The 17,644-nt window shown below is 43.2% G+C and overlaps 1 protein-coding gene across 8 annotated transcripts in view; it reads right to left on the minus strand.

The window, feature by feature from the left end:
* The window catches only part of LOC106599426 (ras GTPase-activating protein nGAP), a 111,434-nt gene that overhangs the window by 27,359 nt on the left and 66,431 nt on the right, over positions 1-17,644 (minus strand). For 6 of the 8 annotated variants that reach the window (XM_014190657.3, XM_014190659.3, XM_014190658.3 and 3 more), the window contains exons 4-6: positions 8,007-8,113; positions 5,179-5,291; positions 177-330 (exon numbers count right to left, since the gene is read on the minus strand). In XM_014190657.3, the coding sequence (XP_014046132.1) occupies positions 177-330; positions 5,179-5,291; positions 8,007-8,113 (374 nt within the window). Of the gene's footprint in view, positions 1-176; positions 331-5,178; positions 5,292-8,006; positions 8,114-10,029; positions 10,465-13,969; positions 14,163-17,644 lie in introns of those variants that run through there. The other 2 variants (XM_014190661.3, XM_014190660.3) reach the window with 2 other exon arrangements.

Raw genomic sequence — 17,644 nt, forward strand, 5'->3', positions numbered from 1 at the left:
TTTTAATGCATTACATCACCTAGGAGTCTATGGCTCTGTCCCAATCCACATGGATGCTGCCCATTGAGGCAGGTAGGCAGCAGGAAGCTTCTTTGTATTGAAGCGCAGTGAGCACTCATTAACAAGTAATATTATATTTACAATAGTTTTATCAAAGTAGATAAACAAGATGTTACCTCGAAGCAGAACTCCTGTCCCAGTATGCTACTGTGTAGAGGCTTGACGTAAACATCTTCCTCCATTCCCAGGTCCAGGGCTTCTACTGCACTTCCCGGACTGAGCAGGGACTCGTCGGAACACGACTCCTTTAACTTAGGCAGCCCTCGGGATCTGGAAGACAAAAACATGGCATTTGGTTACAGTTTACAACATGACTTCTTCATTCAGAGCATTCACAGCACGGCAGACAATCCTGCTCTGTGGCGCTAAATCCCTAAATGTGTCAAAAGACATTGGACTCCTCCGTTGACAAGTTGTACTTTACACGGCACAGATAAGAAATGGCCACTCGGAAGCTCTTAAACCAACACGCCGCAAGTTGGAGGACCCTAAAAAATGGATACTGCGCATGTGATCCCAAAACACAACCAGCTGTTGTCTTTCTGTAAGACTGTCATTCAAGCTTAATACACACTATTCCAGCAATCACTCACTAGAATATTCCAGGAAGCAGTAATACCTACAAAAACTATTGAACAGCCAGTTGAAGGAATATCCCCAGAGCATCTTTCTATCTGGATCTCATCCCATTCCTTTCCTTTTGGGATGGTTCTCTTCTCAGTTGAAGTCCACCATCCTTGGTTCTACTGTCTTTACCATAGTCTCAACTCCTCATCATTCTATTTCCATGAAACTGTAAAAAGTGAAAGAGGACCAGCAGATACAATGTCTTTCCCTCTTCCCTTTGCAACTACCTTTCCTTTGATTCACAGGTGGTAAACAAGGACCTGGGTTGGCCCATCTGCCGGCCCCCTTGAGCCTGTTTCCATAGGAATGCCCCTACAAGGAGACTTGACTCTCAAGTGCAGCAGCATGGGATGATGGAGGGAGGTGCTGCTGTGCTCACAAAACACCTCGGACAAAACTACCTGGGCTTTCCACCAGAGCACAACACTACAGGTAGGGGAGGAGAATGGAAGTCAATGGGTGTCGTTTAGCTTTCCAACTGGAAAATCATTCATCTTCAAAGTGCAACAACTACGAAACGCAACACCGCATGATAACTGAAAAAATACATAATAACTAGGGCCGGGAAGATACCAGTGTCGCAATACTCATTAGTGTAGTGGCAAGGAAACAAAACGGACTTCACTTCTTTAGGAAAACAGCCATAATGTTGGAAACAAACGTCATTATCTTGTCACATTTATTTAGTTTCCAAGCTATAGCAAACAATATTTTACACACAGCAGGTTTTTAAAGGACCAAAGAGTTGTCTGCTTCGTGTTTTCATTTTTGCAATGTAAAAAAAATAGAGCGACACTGGTATCACAGCCCTAATACGAACACAAAAATAGACCCTTACATAATAGCCAAATGGTAAGAAAGGGAAACGTTAGTCAAAGGATAATCACTGACTGAATGTCTAGCAAAGTAATGCACGCTTATTGAAAATGCACAACACAAAATGTATAATATATAACAGCCACATAGTAATATAATAACAGTAGGCTTACATAATTGACATGTCAGATGACTTCTAAGAATCAGGGATCCAGAAATCTTATTCACTTTAGTGACAAGGACCACTTTGTTCACTGTCATCCCTAGGGGATGGATATATGTACAAGCATTATCACTTGGATAGATAGATCATCGCAATTAGATTCTGATCTGTCACTTTCAGTTGTTGGTAATCATTCATTTTTTAGATGACTACAAAAGTAGGCAGTAGCAGTGGTTAATACTAGATATTAATTGAAAGCAGTTGAAGTGGTTTATTCTGAATTACAGGGCACCCTCGAGTGTGAGTGAGAGTAAGAGATTCCAGACAAGCAATATTGTGTTTACGAGCTATCGAAGACAGAGAGACATTTCAGGAGGAAGTAGTCCGGAGGCATTATTGTAATAAAAATTTAAAAAAGATTTTGTCTGGTAAACTTTCCGGGAAGAGCGGCCAATCTTACTCATTCTTTTAGGGCCACTTGGGTAGACACATCTAACAGTTAAAAGAAGAGACATTCAAGGTCCTTCTGAGAGGCCCTTTAAACATGATGTGTGTGTTATTCTACCTATAGGACGGTCATTTGTCACAATGAGGTAGCAATGATTCTAAGTTTGTATTTTCAGGCATATGGAGAATTAAATTGTTATCCTGATACCATGTTGCTATTGGCCACAATGGTCTGGCAAAGAGTCTTCATTAATTATGTGGCGCGTGTCTGCTTTAAAGCATCATGGCCTACATACAACTATAAAACAACATCCTACCTACCTCACCAGCCAAGCATCATCACAATACCACTCCTCATTACTTATCAACTCATCTCCTTAGAGGACAGTACTTGCACGAAGATGACCAAAACCTACTATGGTTGCATTCCCAATGGCACCCTATTATTCCCTTTCCCATAGGGTTCTGGTCAAAAGTAGTGCACTATGTAGGGAATAGGGTCCCATTTGGAACACACCCTACGTCTCAGCTGTGCAACATTAGTATTTTTCCAAAGCATGATTGCTTTAGATCCCCATATATAAAGGGATAACATTTTCTGATGCCTACCACTGGAACAAGTAATACGAGTGCCAACAGAGGAGAGAGCAAGCCGACTCCTCTGTCCTCTTCTTTCAGTCTGTAGCCGCCTCACTATTCACTAGCACACATCCATCCATTGTGCGTGCCTGTGTCTTCAGTCTGCTGCAGAGTGCATATGTGCCCCCGTAATCTTTTGGCATCCGCCTTCAACATGCTTATGCCTCGCCAACTGAATTATGTAAAACCAGATTAAGGGTTTGTACGGAAACAGATCTGCCCTCTCAATCCAGCAAGGATTCCACAGATGTATACAAAAATGAAACTGATGTGATTCATTACCTGGGTATTTATTTACATCTGTACCTGTGAGTCATAGTTTTCCATTAAGCTTTGAGCCGTCTCATAACACTGTTTAGAGAAAGATGCATTATGTTGAGAACAATCAGAGTTTTTGTCAGCACAGAAGTGGATAGCCTACATACTGAAATTCATCACAGAGCACTTGTGGTGAAAAAGTCAACAACAAAAAAATGTATGTTCTCTCAGGGAGTCTAATCTTTTTAAAATGAGCTGCTGTCATCATCCTCAAAGTCTTTTGAAAACTAATCAGTTTGCCTTTCTGAACGCCAGCCCTCACTATGTCCACTGCATTAGGATGGAAACCTGATATGTCCGCTGGGAGGAAGGAGAGGAACGTACTTAGCTCTGACCACACCACCACTCCGCAGCTCCTTGAATTAACAAAACGCCATCTGATATCGAACTAATAGTACTTTCAAGCAGAATCACGTACAGTTCAACCTGGCATGATATTGCAAGCCGTAACTGCAGTTCATTTCTAAAATGAAGCCGGTTCAGATGGAACTAAAACAGTCTAGTATTGGATGAACTAACAGATCACATTTTACAGCGGAGGAGACATGTCCCATCTACATCAAATAAAACCGAAAGACAGGATTGTTACCAATCAGATGATTATAAATGAAGCAAACAATGCATTGGTCATTCGGCCCAGCATCCTCTAACCAGGAGGAGACATGCTGCCAACAGAACTAGAATGACTTCTATTTCCATCATGCTGCCCTACCTGAAGCGCAGTGACTTTGGCAGGTGGGCATTCCTGGCCCTCCTGAGGAGTGACGAGGTGGCGCTGGTTGCCATGGCGGCCATGCTGATGCTGTAGTATGGTCCTTACTGGGAGTCACTGACGTTAGTTAACGATGGCAGAAAGAGGCTGCAGCTCATCCTCACGCCGACCATTATCCCCCAGTCCTGCTGGCTCTAAAGCCTCTAAAGTCCACTTTCACTACTCCGCTGGCTCACAGGTCAGGCAGACGTCACCCACATGGGCGTACTGCCACACAGTGACAGATGGGAAAGCTGACAGTACTCCACGCATGTAGCTTACCAGCTACCCGCTAAGCCACTAGCATAAAGATAGATACAGTAGTTCTCTATGGCCGCTAGCCTGTGTTCATCACTAACTCTGTAGGCTACAATCTGCACAGTAAAGTCAGAGAGTGAGTGAGTGAGTGAGTGAGTATCTGTGTAATGGTACTGACGCTGCATATTCTGCCTGGCGCATGGCGCTGCATATGAACACGGCGTGACTCGGCCCTCGCCAGGCAGCAGAGAGACCAGCATGGGGGAGACCCCCCTCCTCAGAGCAGCGAGGAAGCCCGCCAGGCAGGGCCCCGCAGGGGGAAGGAAGAAGGCAGGGGCAGGCAGCCCCCCCCCCCCCCCTAAACCAATACAGTTCAGCAAACTCACTGGAGCGTTGAGAACCCCAAACATATCAACATTAGCTATCCACTGTTCAGACCAACAAGGAAGGGAGGGTAGCACACTGTAAACAAAGGATTACATCTGTCTTGGTCTGGGTCTCACATGCATGGATACAACAATGCCTAATTCTACTATTATACTGACTGTATGTGAGGGGGAAAAAAGCAGTCAGGCTTACAGTAATGCCATTATCTCCCAGGCATATAATCCTGGAATTAAAGACAGATTTCTCAGAATAGCACTCAGGACTGATAATGGATGGGAACATAATGTAAGATGTGGGTTTCTTAAAAGGCTGTACAAACACTGTATAAACCAGCACCTTGGTAACCAACCCCACGCAACAGACAGGGTATTACATATGAATGTAGCAATTGCACTTTGTGATTCACACCACAATACAACACACACCACAGGAGAATCACTCCCTCTATCATTACTTTTGACTAGCCACCTCTATTAACATCATCATGAAAGGACATCCATGACCCACCAGCAATGAACCACATAAGGAAGACCAAGAGGATATTTGATGTGGTGAAAATGAAGGACCAAATGATGATCAGTAGCAGGAGCAGTCCCTCATGCCTAAATCCACTCCCAGAGAGCCAGAATTAAGACAAGCAATGTGAATTGTAGATGCAGTTCCTTGGTATTGAAACATGTGAAATATGGAAGGAGGTGAGTGAATAGCTTACCTGTCATTTTCTGGAGGTCTCAGGGAGGGCAGTCTGAAGCTGGTGTTGCGGTCCAGTTTGGTCTGACTCTTGGTCCGTTTTACAGATCCCTTCAGTCGTTTGCTGAAAAACCCCTAAGGGTACAACAGAAGAAATGACCTTGAGGAGAACTGCTACAGTCAGAGACAAACATGTTACTATGTCTGGCTGTGTGTCTACTGTGGGCACCAGTTGCTGCAACTAGTCTGTGTTTGCATTGGGAGAGGTGCTGTGGCAATGAGTGGCTAATGTGTCACACAGGTCATACTATATCAGGTCAATTTCAAACAACTTTTTAACTAAATGTTGTGTAACGTGTAGCCTACATACGAACAGAATGACGTTGTGTACAACACTGTTCCTGTCTTAGACTTTTGTACGCTCATTTTGTGAATTAGCAGCTAGTGTGAGTGACCAGCTGACCACAATGACCAGCTGACCACAATGCATTGTCATGCTCCGGTGAAACACGGGAAAACTGAACAGCGTGTTGGCGGGTTGTGAAACAACCCCATTCAGACTGAATAGTATGATGTCAGAAAGAGTAGACACATTGAAACCGATAGGGGACTTGAGTCAGAGCTGAGACGGACATTTAACCGCAGTATTAGTCATCTATCACCCAATCACTTCCTTTAGCTAATTTTACAGTAACAGTTGAGATAACAAATAAAATATGATCAGGATATATACAGTACGCAATTGCTGTTATTTTATGACTTAATTAAATGGTTGAAAAAAATACATGAAGAGATCAGCAGGATATCAAGGCAGTGGAAACGGGTCACTCATTTTGACATTGTGTGACCTTGACAGCAGAAGGAATTAGGCAGTCAGATATTGTATATCTTGGAAAAGAAAATCTATTGTACTCCAACTGCTGTATAATGCTTACCCTGGATGTTGATATAGGATATGGTAATGCGACACTGAGTGCATATTATGACCTCTATGACGGTGAGAGAGTACTGCCAAGTCTGCACAGGGAAGCCATGTTACTTATTAGCAAAGCGGCTATAAACACTATGAAGTGCACTCCACTATATTAGGTGTTGAAATGCTGTGTAAAATGACTGACGATGACATACAGTACATGATTTGATGAGAAGCGAGAGAGAGCGAGAGAGAGCAAGAGAGCGCGAGACAGAAACAAAGAGAGAGAAAGAGAGAGAGACAAAGAGACAGAAAAAGAGAGACAAAGAGAGAGACAAAGAGAGACAGAAGGAGAAAGAGAGGGGGAGAAAGAGAAGGGGAGAAAGAGAGGGGGAGAGTGGGAACAAGGGATCGTTGTACGTCCACAGAGAGGACGAGCACAGGAAGTCGTTGTCAGCTTTTCGACATTCTCATTCACCTTGGCAGTGTGGAGGAGGTGTCTTTAAACAGCTCATTTTCAGTCAGAGACAACAACAGCACAATCCTCTCCCCTCTGCTCCCCCGGGTGCCTGCATTTATAAAGCCTGTCGTGTCAGCACCACCGGACAGCAGCCTTCACTTTGACTTGGTCCACAAACAGCATGAGGTTGGAGGATGTTAGTTTCCATCAAGTAGACAGACGCTAGGCTACTTCATAGTGAGGGCTGGAAGTGCCTGTATTCATAAAGCGTCTCAGCGTAGGAGTGCTGATCTAGGATCAGTGTTGCCTTTTAGATCATAATGAATAAGATTACATGGACCTGATTTCATCTGAACTCTCCACATGACAAAGCTTTTCTTCATCTATCTATAACAAAATGTTCTAAACCCATAACAAGAAGCCAAAGGTATGAGTTTCAATGATGAGTTTCAATGATGAGTTTCAATGATGCATTCCATGGCCTAATTCTTCTGGTTATAAATATCATCAGAAGTGTGCGTCTGCGTTTCCACAGTCCTTTGAGGCACACTCCCACGTCGTCTCGGATTAGCAAGCAGAAGTTTTCGAAGATCTACATACCGCATCGTAACATATCGTACCGCATCGTAACACTCTTACATATTTACTTAACAAAAATATTATTGAGATGGTTACAGACTTCTAGTGTACCTCTGAAAATTAGAAGAATGCTGATGTATTCTAAGAGAATCTGTGGCAAGACTAGTCTAGATACACCCACAGAGATGATAGAAATGACTTGTCTATAGTTCTATAGGTAATTCTATGGATGAACCCTCCTCCTTAGCCCAACACAACAATGACAAGTACTGCTTCACTTTGAGGAGGAGACCAGAAAGACATGAATCAGAATGTAGATGTATAGTATGAGACATGGTGGTATAACAAGGTTGAACCCCCTGGTGTATGATGGCTCCAATCAATGCTGACTGGCTCTGCGTCCCAAATGGCACCCTATACCCTACATAGTGCACTACTTTTGACCAGGGCCCATAGAAGCAGTGCAGTATATTCGGAATAGGGTGCCATTTGGGACGCAGACCTGGGAGTCTCCATTAGGATGGGATAGGAAGACAAGAGAGTTTTACACACTGACTGAGCAGCTGAAAGCCCATGGCCATCACTGGAGCTCTGGGGAGTTTTAACAACGGAGATAACGCCTAACCAACTGCAGACTTGGCTCTGCTGTCTGTCCATGTGCTTCAAACAAGAGGAGATATCAAAGGAATATAAAGTATGGATTGAAACCACTTCAACAGCAAATCATGAATGGTGTGCTAATTGCTTCGAACATAACAATTACTGTACCAAGACACTTAAAATGTCTAGTGTGTGTGTTTTTTGGAGGGGTTGGAATAAAGCAAAAGACACGTTTCTGTTGGATATCGGTGTACATTGGATAATAAACACATTTTCGAATCATAACAACAGAACTCACCGGTACTTTGAAGGGGGAAGTGTTGGGTACGTCCAGGGATATGTTCTTCTCTGAGCTCCCCAGGCCTGAGATACTCCGCCTCCTGGGGGACCTCTCAGCAGACACTTCTGTGGACAACAGAGAGAGAGAGGGAGAGAGACATTATTTCATTTGTTTTTTATATTAACAAGTACAGGTCGGAATATGAGATGGGGAGATTGATGAGATACAGGAGGGAAGGTGAGTGATGGAACAGCTACCTCCAGGGGTATGTGTGGTCCGGGGCCAGCAGCACTAACCCTAGACCAGTCCCCAGCACGAGAGACATTAGTAAAGACAGCTAGCTGCCTTGAAACCTGGACTGGTGGAAGTTGAGTTCATAGAACACAGATGCTGCAACATTTGGGAGAGGGAGCCAGAGTGATGGGTGTACACAAGGACATCTAGAGCACCCAGACAGAGGTGGGCTGTATCAAGCAATTACCTCAGGCCACAGGCTACCAAGAGTCTGTGTTGTGGTCCCCCAAGAGACCAGCTATGGCATTGAATGAATGCCACAAACTCATGTAAATGATTAATAGAACAACAAAAATCCATCTCAGAATGCTATTCAGAGGGGTTTGTAATTCATTAACAATGAGGTTTCAGCTATAAGGTCACTGATTGTGCTTCACTGTAATCCTCGTTGAACAGGCAAGATGGAATAAACAACAGGACAATATTCATCTGTTTCTCTGTAGAAGACAGTTATTTCTGGTCCGTTCTGACAAGCTATGCAGTCTCTCTGTACGGTAAGGTTATGGCCATCTGTGTCAAGGATGAGGATGGACTCAACCCACATTTATTTTTTCCCTCCGGTGGTCTCAGTTTACAGAGGCAGGACCATCACCATGGGACTCCAGCTGCAAGGCCCCAGTAAGCCTGGGCACCGGAGTGGCAGCTCAGCCAAGCCTCGGAGCAGTGCCCAGGCAGGTCAGGTTAGAGGCAGGAGGCTGGAGCAGTCCCTCAACTGACAAAGACCCTCTAATTTCTCATCCCCGAGTCCCTGGCTACATTCAAAACGGCATCATATGTAGTGCACTACTTTTGAGGGAATAGGGTGTCATTTGGGACACATCCCTTGACTTCCACAGCCAGTGCAGCTTTTACTGCAGCTGCATACAAGACAAATGCCTGTCAGTGCCTTACCAATGTTGCACAGAGCAAGAAAGCAAGCCACATCTTCCAAATAAAGAAGTCTCAAACCATTCGTCACATTGAGATCCCAGGCCGATATCCAGAGAGCGATTGATTGGAAGCTAAGTTTAGCCCCATTTTTGAGCAGATTGACCCCGTGCAACAGGAAAGCTCTGTGAAAGAACAAGCCACAACCATTTGAAGTAAAAGAACAAGTTTTAGCAGACAAGACAATGGGAGATAACCTCCAGACTAGAGCAACACGTGTCAGATCCCACATTCCGATCAGGTTGTCCCTAAAGCTAGGCCTAACTGTAATCTATCCTTTATATTAAACGTTGGCACAAGTGAGACAGTATGCAGCAGTCAGCATTATTAAAAAGGCTACTTTTCAAAGTGCTATATCAAGTTCTCTCTCAGACACTGTCCTCTTGGCACCCCTGGCTGCAGCCCGGTCCATCTTAAACACTGCATGCATCATAATTCAGAAGGACTGAGCTCTCTGGCCGGAGGTGGCTTGAAGGGAGAGAGACACCCATCAAACGTCATGCACATCCTGTATAATATCAACTATGGACACTGACGAACAGCACAAAGTAAATATGATCAAAGAAGTTAGGCAAATATTCCGTTCAGTGTTTGTGAAAGACATGCTACCAAACGCATCATACGGAGCCTCAGTACAGACCCTAATGAAAAGACGATGGGCAAGCAGCAGTCCACACAGGGAAACTTCACAATCTAACATAATGGCTTTTTAATGATGGTGCTCTGCACTGCGCACATGAGAATTAAGCATGAATAATGAACTTAATTTTAAACAATAGACCCTAATTAGAGAAAAAAAGACAGGAGAGTGAATCAGTACCTCGGTCACAGCTGTTCCCCATCATCTGAGGAGGATATGGACAGGGTCAGCACCCGATTGGCTAAACACCGACCATCACCATCAGCCAATGAGGCAAAGTCGTTTCCCTTTAACTGTCCATCTTCTGCAGTGCTGCGAAGCCATCCCATTGATAATCACTCTGTCTTTTGAATTAGTTTTGTTCCCTGCAGTCTGGAATCCCACCTATTTCTCCCTGAACTGACACTCCATGCTTCCCCTGGTCTCCCCCAGTCTCTCGTCCCACTCCGCTATCTATCTTTCTCCCTCTCACTCTCTCCTCTTGGCAGCAATTCTTAACCTTCACTTCATTTGTCTCTCCCTCCTTTTTGGCATGCCAGCAGCGGAAGAGATTTTACCGCATTTATTCAATCAATTGCTGTAACTGCACTCCATCGTTCCTCTTAGCAGAATAAAACAGAACTGCAAGTACTTCCCTCTTCAGTCTCTCTCTCTCTCCTCTCCCTCTCCTTTTTGCTCTTCCTGTACCGTAGCATCTGCCGGTGAAGCTACTGCAGTTGAAATGCAGCCCACCTCACACACACTGCTGGAACCACAGGACAAATTTAGAGCCACGCTTTAAGGCTAATTACAAAATAACTTGCTGCCTTACTCGACTGATGTAGGACACAACTCTGGGGGCTTTCTCATCCTGTATGAGAGAGAGGAAGAGAAAAGAGAGCGAGAGAGAGGAAGAGAGAGAGACCTAGAGAGGGACAGAGAGAGAGAGGGACAGAGCGCGCGATTGGAAACCCATAGGGGGGGGATGGGTATCGGAAGCTTGCAAGATGCTATTTAGGAGAATTATACTGTAGATAAGGTGTTAGAGTGTTCATTTTGTTCCCAAACCAAAAATCGATTAACCCTCAAGTAGATTTAAGCAGGGGAAGACCCTTGAGGTTAGAAACATATTTTTCGAGGGGGACCTGACAAGAGGTCAGAGGAAGAGGTTAGCGTGTACACAACACAACAGCACAATACACTAAAAACAATCACAACGGTCAACAAGATGATCCTCTATGAGAGCTTTAAATTTAAAAAGTGATATGCTCTCCTCTAGTTTTAAAGTATTTTGCTGCTCGTTCCAAGACAAAGAAGCATTATAGGAGGTGTGCATGTAAACAATATCACCATAATAGAGCACAGATTAAAAATTATAACTGTCCCTTGGACAAGGTCTTTCCTGACTGACATAGAGAAGCATGTTTTATTCCTGAAATAAAAACCCACCTTAAAATTTCAGCTTTTAGGGAAAAAATGTTCATGTGCTGTTTGAAACTCAGCTTTGAATCTATCCAGATACAAAAGATACTTATAAGAGGCCACCCTTTCAGTTTGTTGACCATTTACAGTTAACATTTGCAAGTGACTCCATGTGTTCTGTAGTTTAATGTTTGCCACAAGCTACAGTGAATCACCACTGTCTGAAAATAGAATCAGAACATTTCAAATGTCCACTATTTAACTGCAAGCGCCAGACTTCTTATGCACAGCAAAAAGAAGAGTGAGTTCATGTCCATCTATAAAGTTACTATTCAGCATTCCACACAGATACAACTCCAGACCCTTGCTAAAAAGCTGTCATCTGAACAAATCTCTTATTAGTCCAATAACTCAGTGGTAAGAAATCTGCAGTGGTTGGGAGACTCAACTATGAAAAACAACAATGAGCACAACACAGATTTGTGGATCAGCAATCCCCGGTGACAGTGTTTGAACAGTGCAGCAGTGCCTTGTCCTCTACCTCAGAGCTTTAGTACATATTCAGCTGCATAATTCAGCTAGTGAAATCCTAAATTGTTGACTATGTGCATTGTGCAGCATGTGACCCAAGTTTCCCAACACTGAAAGTTACTTAAACTGCAGAATTTTCCTCAGGGAATATAATTTCCATAGTCCTTATCATGCAGTAGCATTAATGGTGTGGGCGTTGCGAGGTAAGTAAAAACTTGGGGCTGGGCTAAGTTCAATAATAGCCCAAAGTGCTTGAGAAAGATGAATTATTGATGATCACCATCCATACTTCAGATATCGCAAGCACAATGAAGTGGTGAGTGACAAAAGGAGTAGCAAACAAGAATGATGTTGTTTTCAAGACATTTTAATCTTTATCCTTTATTTGCATCAAATCTATTTTGATCTATTGAAACCATATGTTCGATAGCATGAAGGCCTACGCTACATTGTGATTTCTTACCGCATCACGTTTGGAGATAACGGAGCACGCTGACATAAAAACAGCATACAACTAGCCTACCAATCTAGGATCACTTTTGCCTTTTAGGTTATAGACTAATGAAAGGACGGGGGGTGATCCCAACTCCACACTCCTACTCTGAGAAGCTTTATGAACACAGGTCCAGATGTTTAGGCTAGCGGCTACCTGGTATAAACGGTGTTCTGATAGAAATCTCCCAATAAGCATCACTTCTAATTACAGCGGGGGCCTAATTTCCCCCGCGTGGCAGGCTATGCATTTTAACCCTGCACTTATCTTTTAACAAGATATTGATTTCAAGAAGGCCTGCACCGAATCAATTGTTTAACTGGATTTTCAGGAACGGATGCAGCAAGGGGCAAGGTGTTTCAAATGGCACCCTATTACCTATATCATGCATTCATTTGGATGGGCCCTGGTCAAACGTAGTACACTATATTGGGAATAGGGTGCCATTTGGAATGGGACCATGTCTGCAGGCAGGACGGTTCCCCACCAGACAGTCTGACGACGGCCTGCCTCAGTCAGCTCCTGTAGACAGCCCTGAGTAGTGACCTTGACATACTGTGCTAGATAAAGGCTGCCGTGGCAAGACCGACAGCCAGTCAAGCGAGGAAGGAATTGACACATTTGATAAAATGCCATTGCAACAACTTATGGATAGACTGTGTTCATTCATGATATTGTTTGGATGATGCTGAAAAACCTGAAATAATAACAGCACTGTCTACTGAAGAATGTTTTGGGTGAGAGATAAATAATAATAGTTTCCATGCCCTGTCTATTTTCACACGAATGCTTTGTGGCACCTACTGACACTTCTCTGTATTGACATTTTATTTTATTTATGAATGTGAAAATACGTCCTTGTGGAAATGCCCAACTGTGGAAACAAAATACAGTAAACATCGGCTGTGAGCAGAGTAATTTACAGAAATGTCATTACAGAGAATTGTTTTCCCCCATGGTGAGAATGTAAGTAACAGAGTTGTAACCGAGTTGACAGATTCTACAGGCTGCTATTTGACAAATATAATTCATAATGATTAGAAATAAATAATTAAATAAATAAGTGAAATAATGAGATTGTCAACAACAAACGCTGCAAAATGCAGCATCATACGGATCGGATTTAGGCATTTTGAAAGTGACATATCTAGAAAACTTGATTGCGGACATGCAAAACATTTTGGGACTAAATCAACAATGGACGAATGAAACAAACACCAAAAGATGGTTTTTGGGTGGAGTTTTCCTTTAATTGTTATGCAGAAATTATTTGATATTGACATAAACATGGCTGCATTTGGGCCTTTAAGGTTGCCAGATAACCAACAATAACCTAGGTGTAGGATAATAGATCAATTGAATCATTTGACAGATTACATGATGAGAATATCACGTGTTTGTCAACATGCTACAAAGTTACAACAATGTTTCTACATTGTAGCCACATGATGTTACATTGTATCTTACAAAGTATAGATACCAACAGGGGCGTAGCCTAAGCGTTTCTGACCGAACACTAGACAAATTGATTGAGCATCCAAAACAAAATGAATGTAGGTGTTGTTGAGTGGCCAAAAGTAACTGGTTACGCATGGAAAAGTTCGACAGGGTCCTCCTGAGTAGTGGTGCGAGAGTTCTTACACGATTGCTCTTTTTGTACTCTAAGTAAAACATATTAAAACAACTTGAACCTACCCCATATGAATTCCATAGTTTTACAATCCAGAAATCACATTCTGCAGAAAATATAGCAGGCAATTTCACAAGATCCTGGTGCTCGCTTAGGCTACTATCTCGTCCTTGGCTGTTACTTCGACTCCCTTCAAGACATGCAGGAATGCAGAAAAGCCTGAGCCCAAGCCAGTCAACCCACACAGCCTTTCTCTTCTCTATAAGTCTTTTGAAATTAGCACAACAATAGCAGCCCTTCCATCTGAGAGCCCACATACCGTTCTCAAGACGTGTGGAACTTCCCTGCCAGAGCAAACCCTCTGCCCCCTCCGTCGCCCCAGTAAAAAGGGGGTGTGCGGCATATGATCAGAAGATTACTTATGGTAGATTGCACAGATTTGAACGTTTTCAGTCAGGAGAGTTGATGGGATCACATCACAAGATCTTTGTAGATTGAATGGATATACACTTGTCAACAAATGTATTACTCTGCCGAAATGTCACGTCAAAATGCCTCCATTCCAGCATGAAAAGCAGTCCTATTCTGTAAACTCACACACACATATCATAGCCTTAAACGCTTTGACATACCGGTAAGATTGTCAAATGCTTGCCTACCGACAGTACTTAGGCACCCCTGAACAGTGTCGGCAGTCAATCTATTTTGTGTTCACACAGCAAAGACCTTGAAGTCGTCAGCCACTCAGCCTTGTTAAAATACTCCAAACCAGAAGGTGCCAGTAGCGTTGCTTGGCAATACATGTCTGTGTGTGCTGTTTATTCCAAGATTAGCTAGCTAGCTGTGCTAATGTTGCTATTTTGTAGAAAGTCCTTGGTGATACTAGCCAGATGGCCATAGCTAGATAACTACCGAGCAAGATGACGAGGATGTTTTATTTTTATTCACTTTACATAATCCCATACTGCCAGTGCCAGCCCATAGCTAAATGTTTAGCTAGCTAATGTTACCATATAGTTAGCTAGCACAACATACTGAAGCTAGATAGCTAGCTAAGGACACAGCACTAACTCGGAAGCTAATACAGGCAGCTGTTTCATGAAAACTAGCTCATTTATTGTGGATGTACGGAGAAATGCTCTCTTTTTCCTTTTCTGTTGTCACTCCTGTTGTCTCCCCCACCTGGAGGAGACAACAAATTACATTTTATCATGGCAATTTGAATGCACAGAGATACAGTGACAAGAGGCCCATTGTTATGCCATTGATCTGCCACCATCACCTCATGTTTCAGCATGATAATGCACAGCCCCATGTCGCAAGGATCTGTACACAATTCTTGGAAGATGAAAATGTCCCAGTTCGTCCATGGCCTGCATATTCACCAGACATGTCAGCCATTGAGGATGTTTGGGATACTCTGGATCGAGGTGTACGACAGCGTGTTCCAGTACCTGCAAATATCCAGCAACTTCAAACAGCCATTGAAGAAGAGTGGGAAAACATTCCACAGGTCACAATCAACAGCCTGAAGGAGATTTGTCGTGGTGAAAACTGGTTTTCAAAGCCAGGCGCCTACTTTTTTTGTGACCAACAGATTCATATCAGTTATATGAAATCCACAGATTAGGGCCTAATGAATTTATATCAATTGAATGATTTCTTTATATGAACTGTAACTCAGTAAAACAGTAGAAATTGTTCAATTTATATTTTTGTTCAGTACATACACAACCGTTCAAACGTTTGGGGTCACTTCGAAATGTCCTTGTTTTTGAAAGAATAGCAATTTTTTTGTCTATTAAAATAACATCAAATTGATCAGAAACGCAGTGGAGACATAGTTAATGTTGTAAATGACAACTGTAGCTGGAAACGGCAGATTTCTTATGGAATATCTACATAGGCCCATTATCAGCAACCATCACTCCTGTATTCCAATGGCACGTTGTGTTAGCTAATTCAAGTTTAGCATTTTAATAGGCTAATTGATCATTAGAAAACCATTTTGCAATTATGTTAGCACAGGTGAAAACTGTTGTGGTGATTAAAGCAACAATAAAACTGGCCTTCTTTAGACTAGTTGAGTATCTGGAGCATCAGCATTTGTGGGTTCGAATACAGGCTCAAAATGGCCAGAAACAAAGCACTTTCTTCTGAAACTCAGCAGTCTATTCTTGTTCTGAGAAATGAAGGCTAATCCATGCAACAAATTGCCAAGAAACTAAAGATCTGGTACAGCGCTGTGTACTACTCCCTTCACAGAACAGCACAAACTGGCTCTAACCAGAATAGAAAGAGTGGGAGGCCCCGGTGCACAACTGAGCAAGAGGACAAGTACATTAGTGTCTAGTTTGAGAAACAGACGCTTCAAGTTCTCAACTGGCAGCTTCATGAAATAGTACCCGCAAAACACCAGTCAACGTCAACAGTGAAAAGGCGACTCCGGGATGCTGGCCTTCTAGGCAGAGTTCCTCTGTCAGTGTCTGTGTTCTTTTGCCCATCTTAATCTTTTCTTTTTATTGGCCAGTCTGAGATACGGCTTTTTCTTTGCAACTCCCGGAGTCGCCTCTTCACTGTTGACATTGAGACTGGTGTTTTGCGGGTACTATTTAATGAAACTGCCAGTTGAGGACTTGTGAGGACTTGTGAGACTTGTGACGTAACAAAATGTGAAAAAAGGAAGGGGTTTGAATACTTTCCGAATGCACCGTATATTACACCAAAGGTATTTGGACACCCGCTTGTCGAACATCTCATTCCAAAGACCTGGCTTGCAGTCAGCATTCCAATTCAATCTAAATGTGTTCAATGAGGTTAAGGTCAGGACTCTGTGCAGGCCAGTCAAGTTCTTCCACACCGATCTTGACAAACCATTTCTGTACGGACCTTGCTTTGTTTACGGGGGCATTGTCATGTTGAAACAGGAAAGGTCCTTACCCAAACTGCTGCCACAAAGGTGGAAGCACAGAATCGTCTGGAATGTCATTGTATGTTGTAGAGTTAAGATTTCCCTTCATTAAAACTAAGGGGCCTAGCCTGAACCATGAAAAACCGCCCAGACCATTATTCCTCCTCCACCAAACTTTACAGTTGGCACTATGCATTCGGGCAGGTAGCGTTCTCCTGGCACGATGGTGAAGCGTGATTCATCACTCCAGAGAATGCGTTTCCACTGCTTCAGAGTCCAATGGCAGTGAGGTTTACACCACTCCAGCCGATGCTTGCCATTGCACATGGTGATCTCGGCCATGGAAACCCATTTCATGAAGCTCCCGACGAACATTTGTTGTGCTGACGTTGCTTCCAGAGGCAGTTTGGAACTCGGTAGTGAGTGCTGCAACTGAGGACAGTGATTTTTACACACTCGGCGGTCCCGTTGTGTGGCCTACCACTTCGCGGCTGAGCCGTTGTTGCTCCTATACATTTCCACTCCACAATAACAGCACTTAAAGTTCACTGAAACATCTGTAGCAGGGCAGAAATTTGACGAACTGACTTGTTGGAAAGGTGGTATCCTATGACGGTGTCACATTGAAAGTCACAGCTCTTAATTACAGGCCATTCTACAGCCAATGTTTTTCTATGACGATTGCATGGCTGTGTGCTCGATTTTATACACGTGTCAGCAATGGAAAAAAATTATAGCCGAATCCACTAATTTCAAAGGGTCTCCACATACTTTTATATTATATAAAGCTCTATTACGTTTATCTCTCTCAACACCATACTTTGTAAAC

The sequence above is a fragment of the Salmo salar genome, chromosome 03 (genome assembly GCF_965601325.2).
Source record: "Salmo salar chromosome 03, fSalSal1, whole genome shotgun sequence".
Classification (NCBI taxonomy): domain Eukaryota; kingdom Metazoa; phylum Chordata; class Actinopteri; order Salmoniformes; family Salmonidae; genus Salmo; species Salmo salar.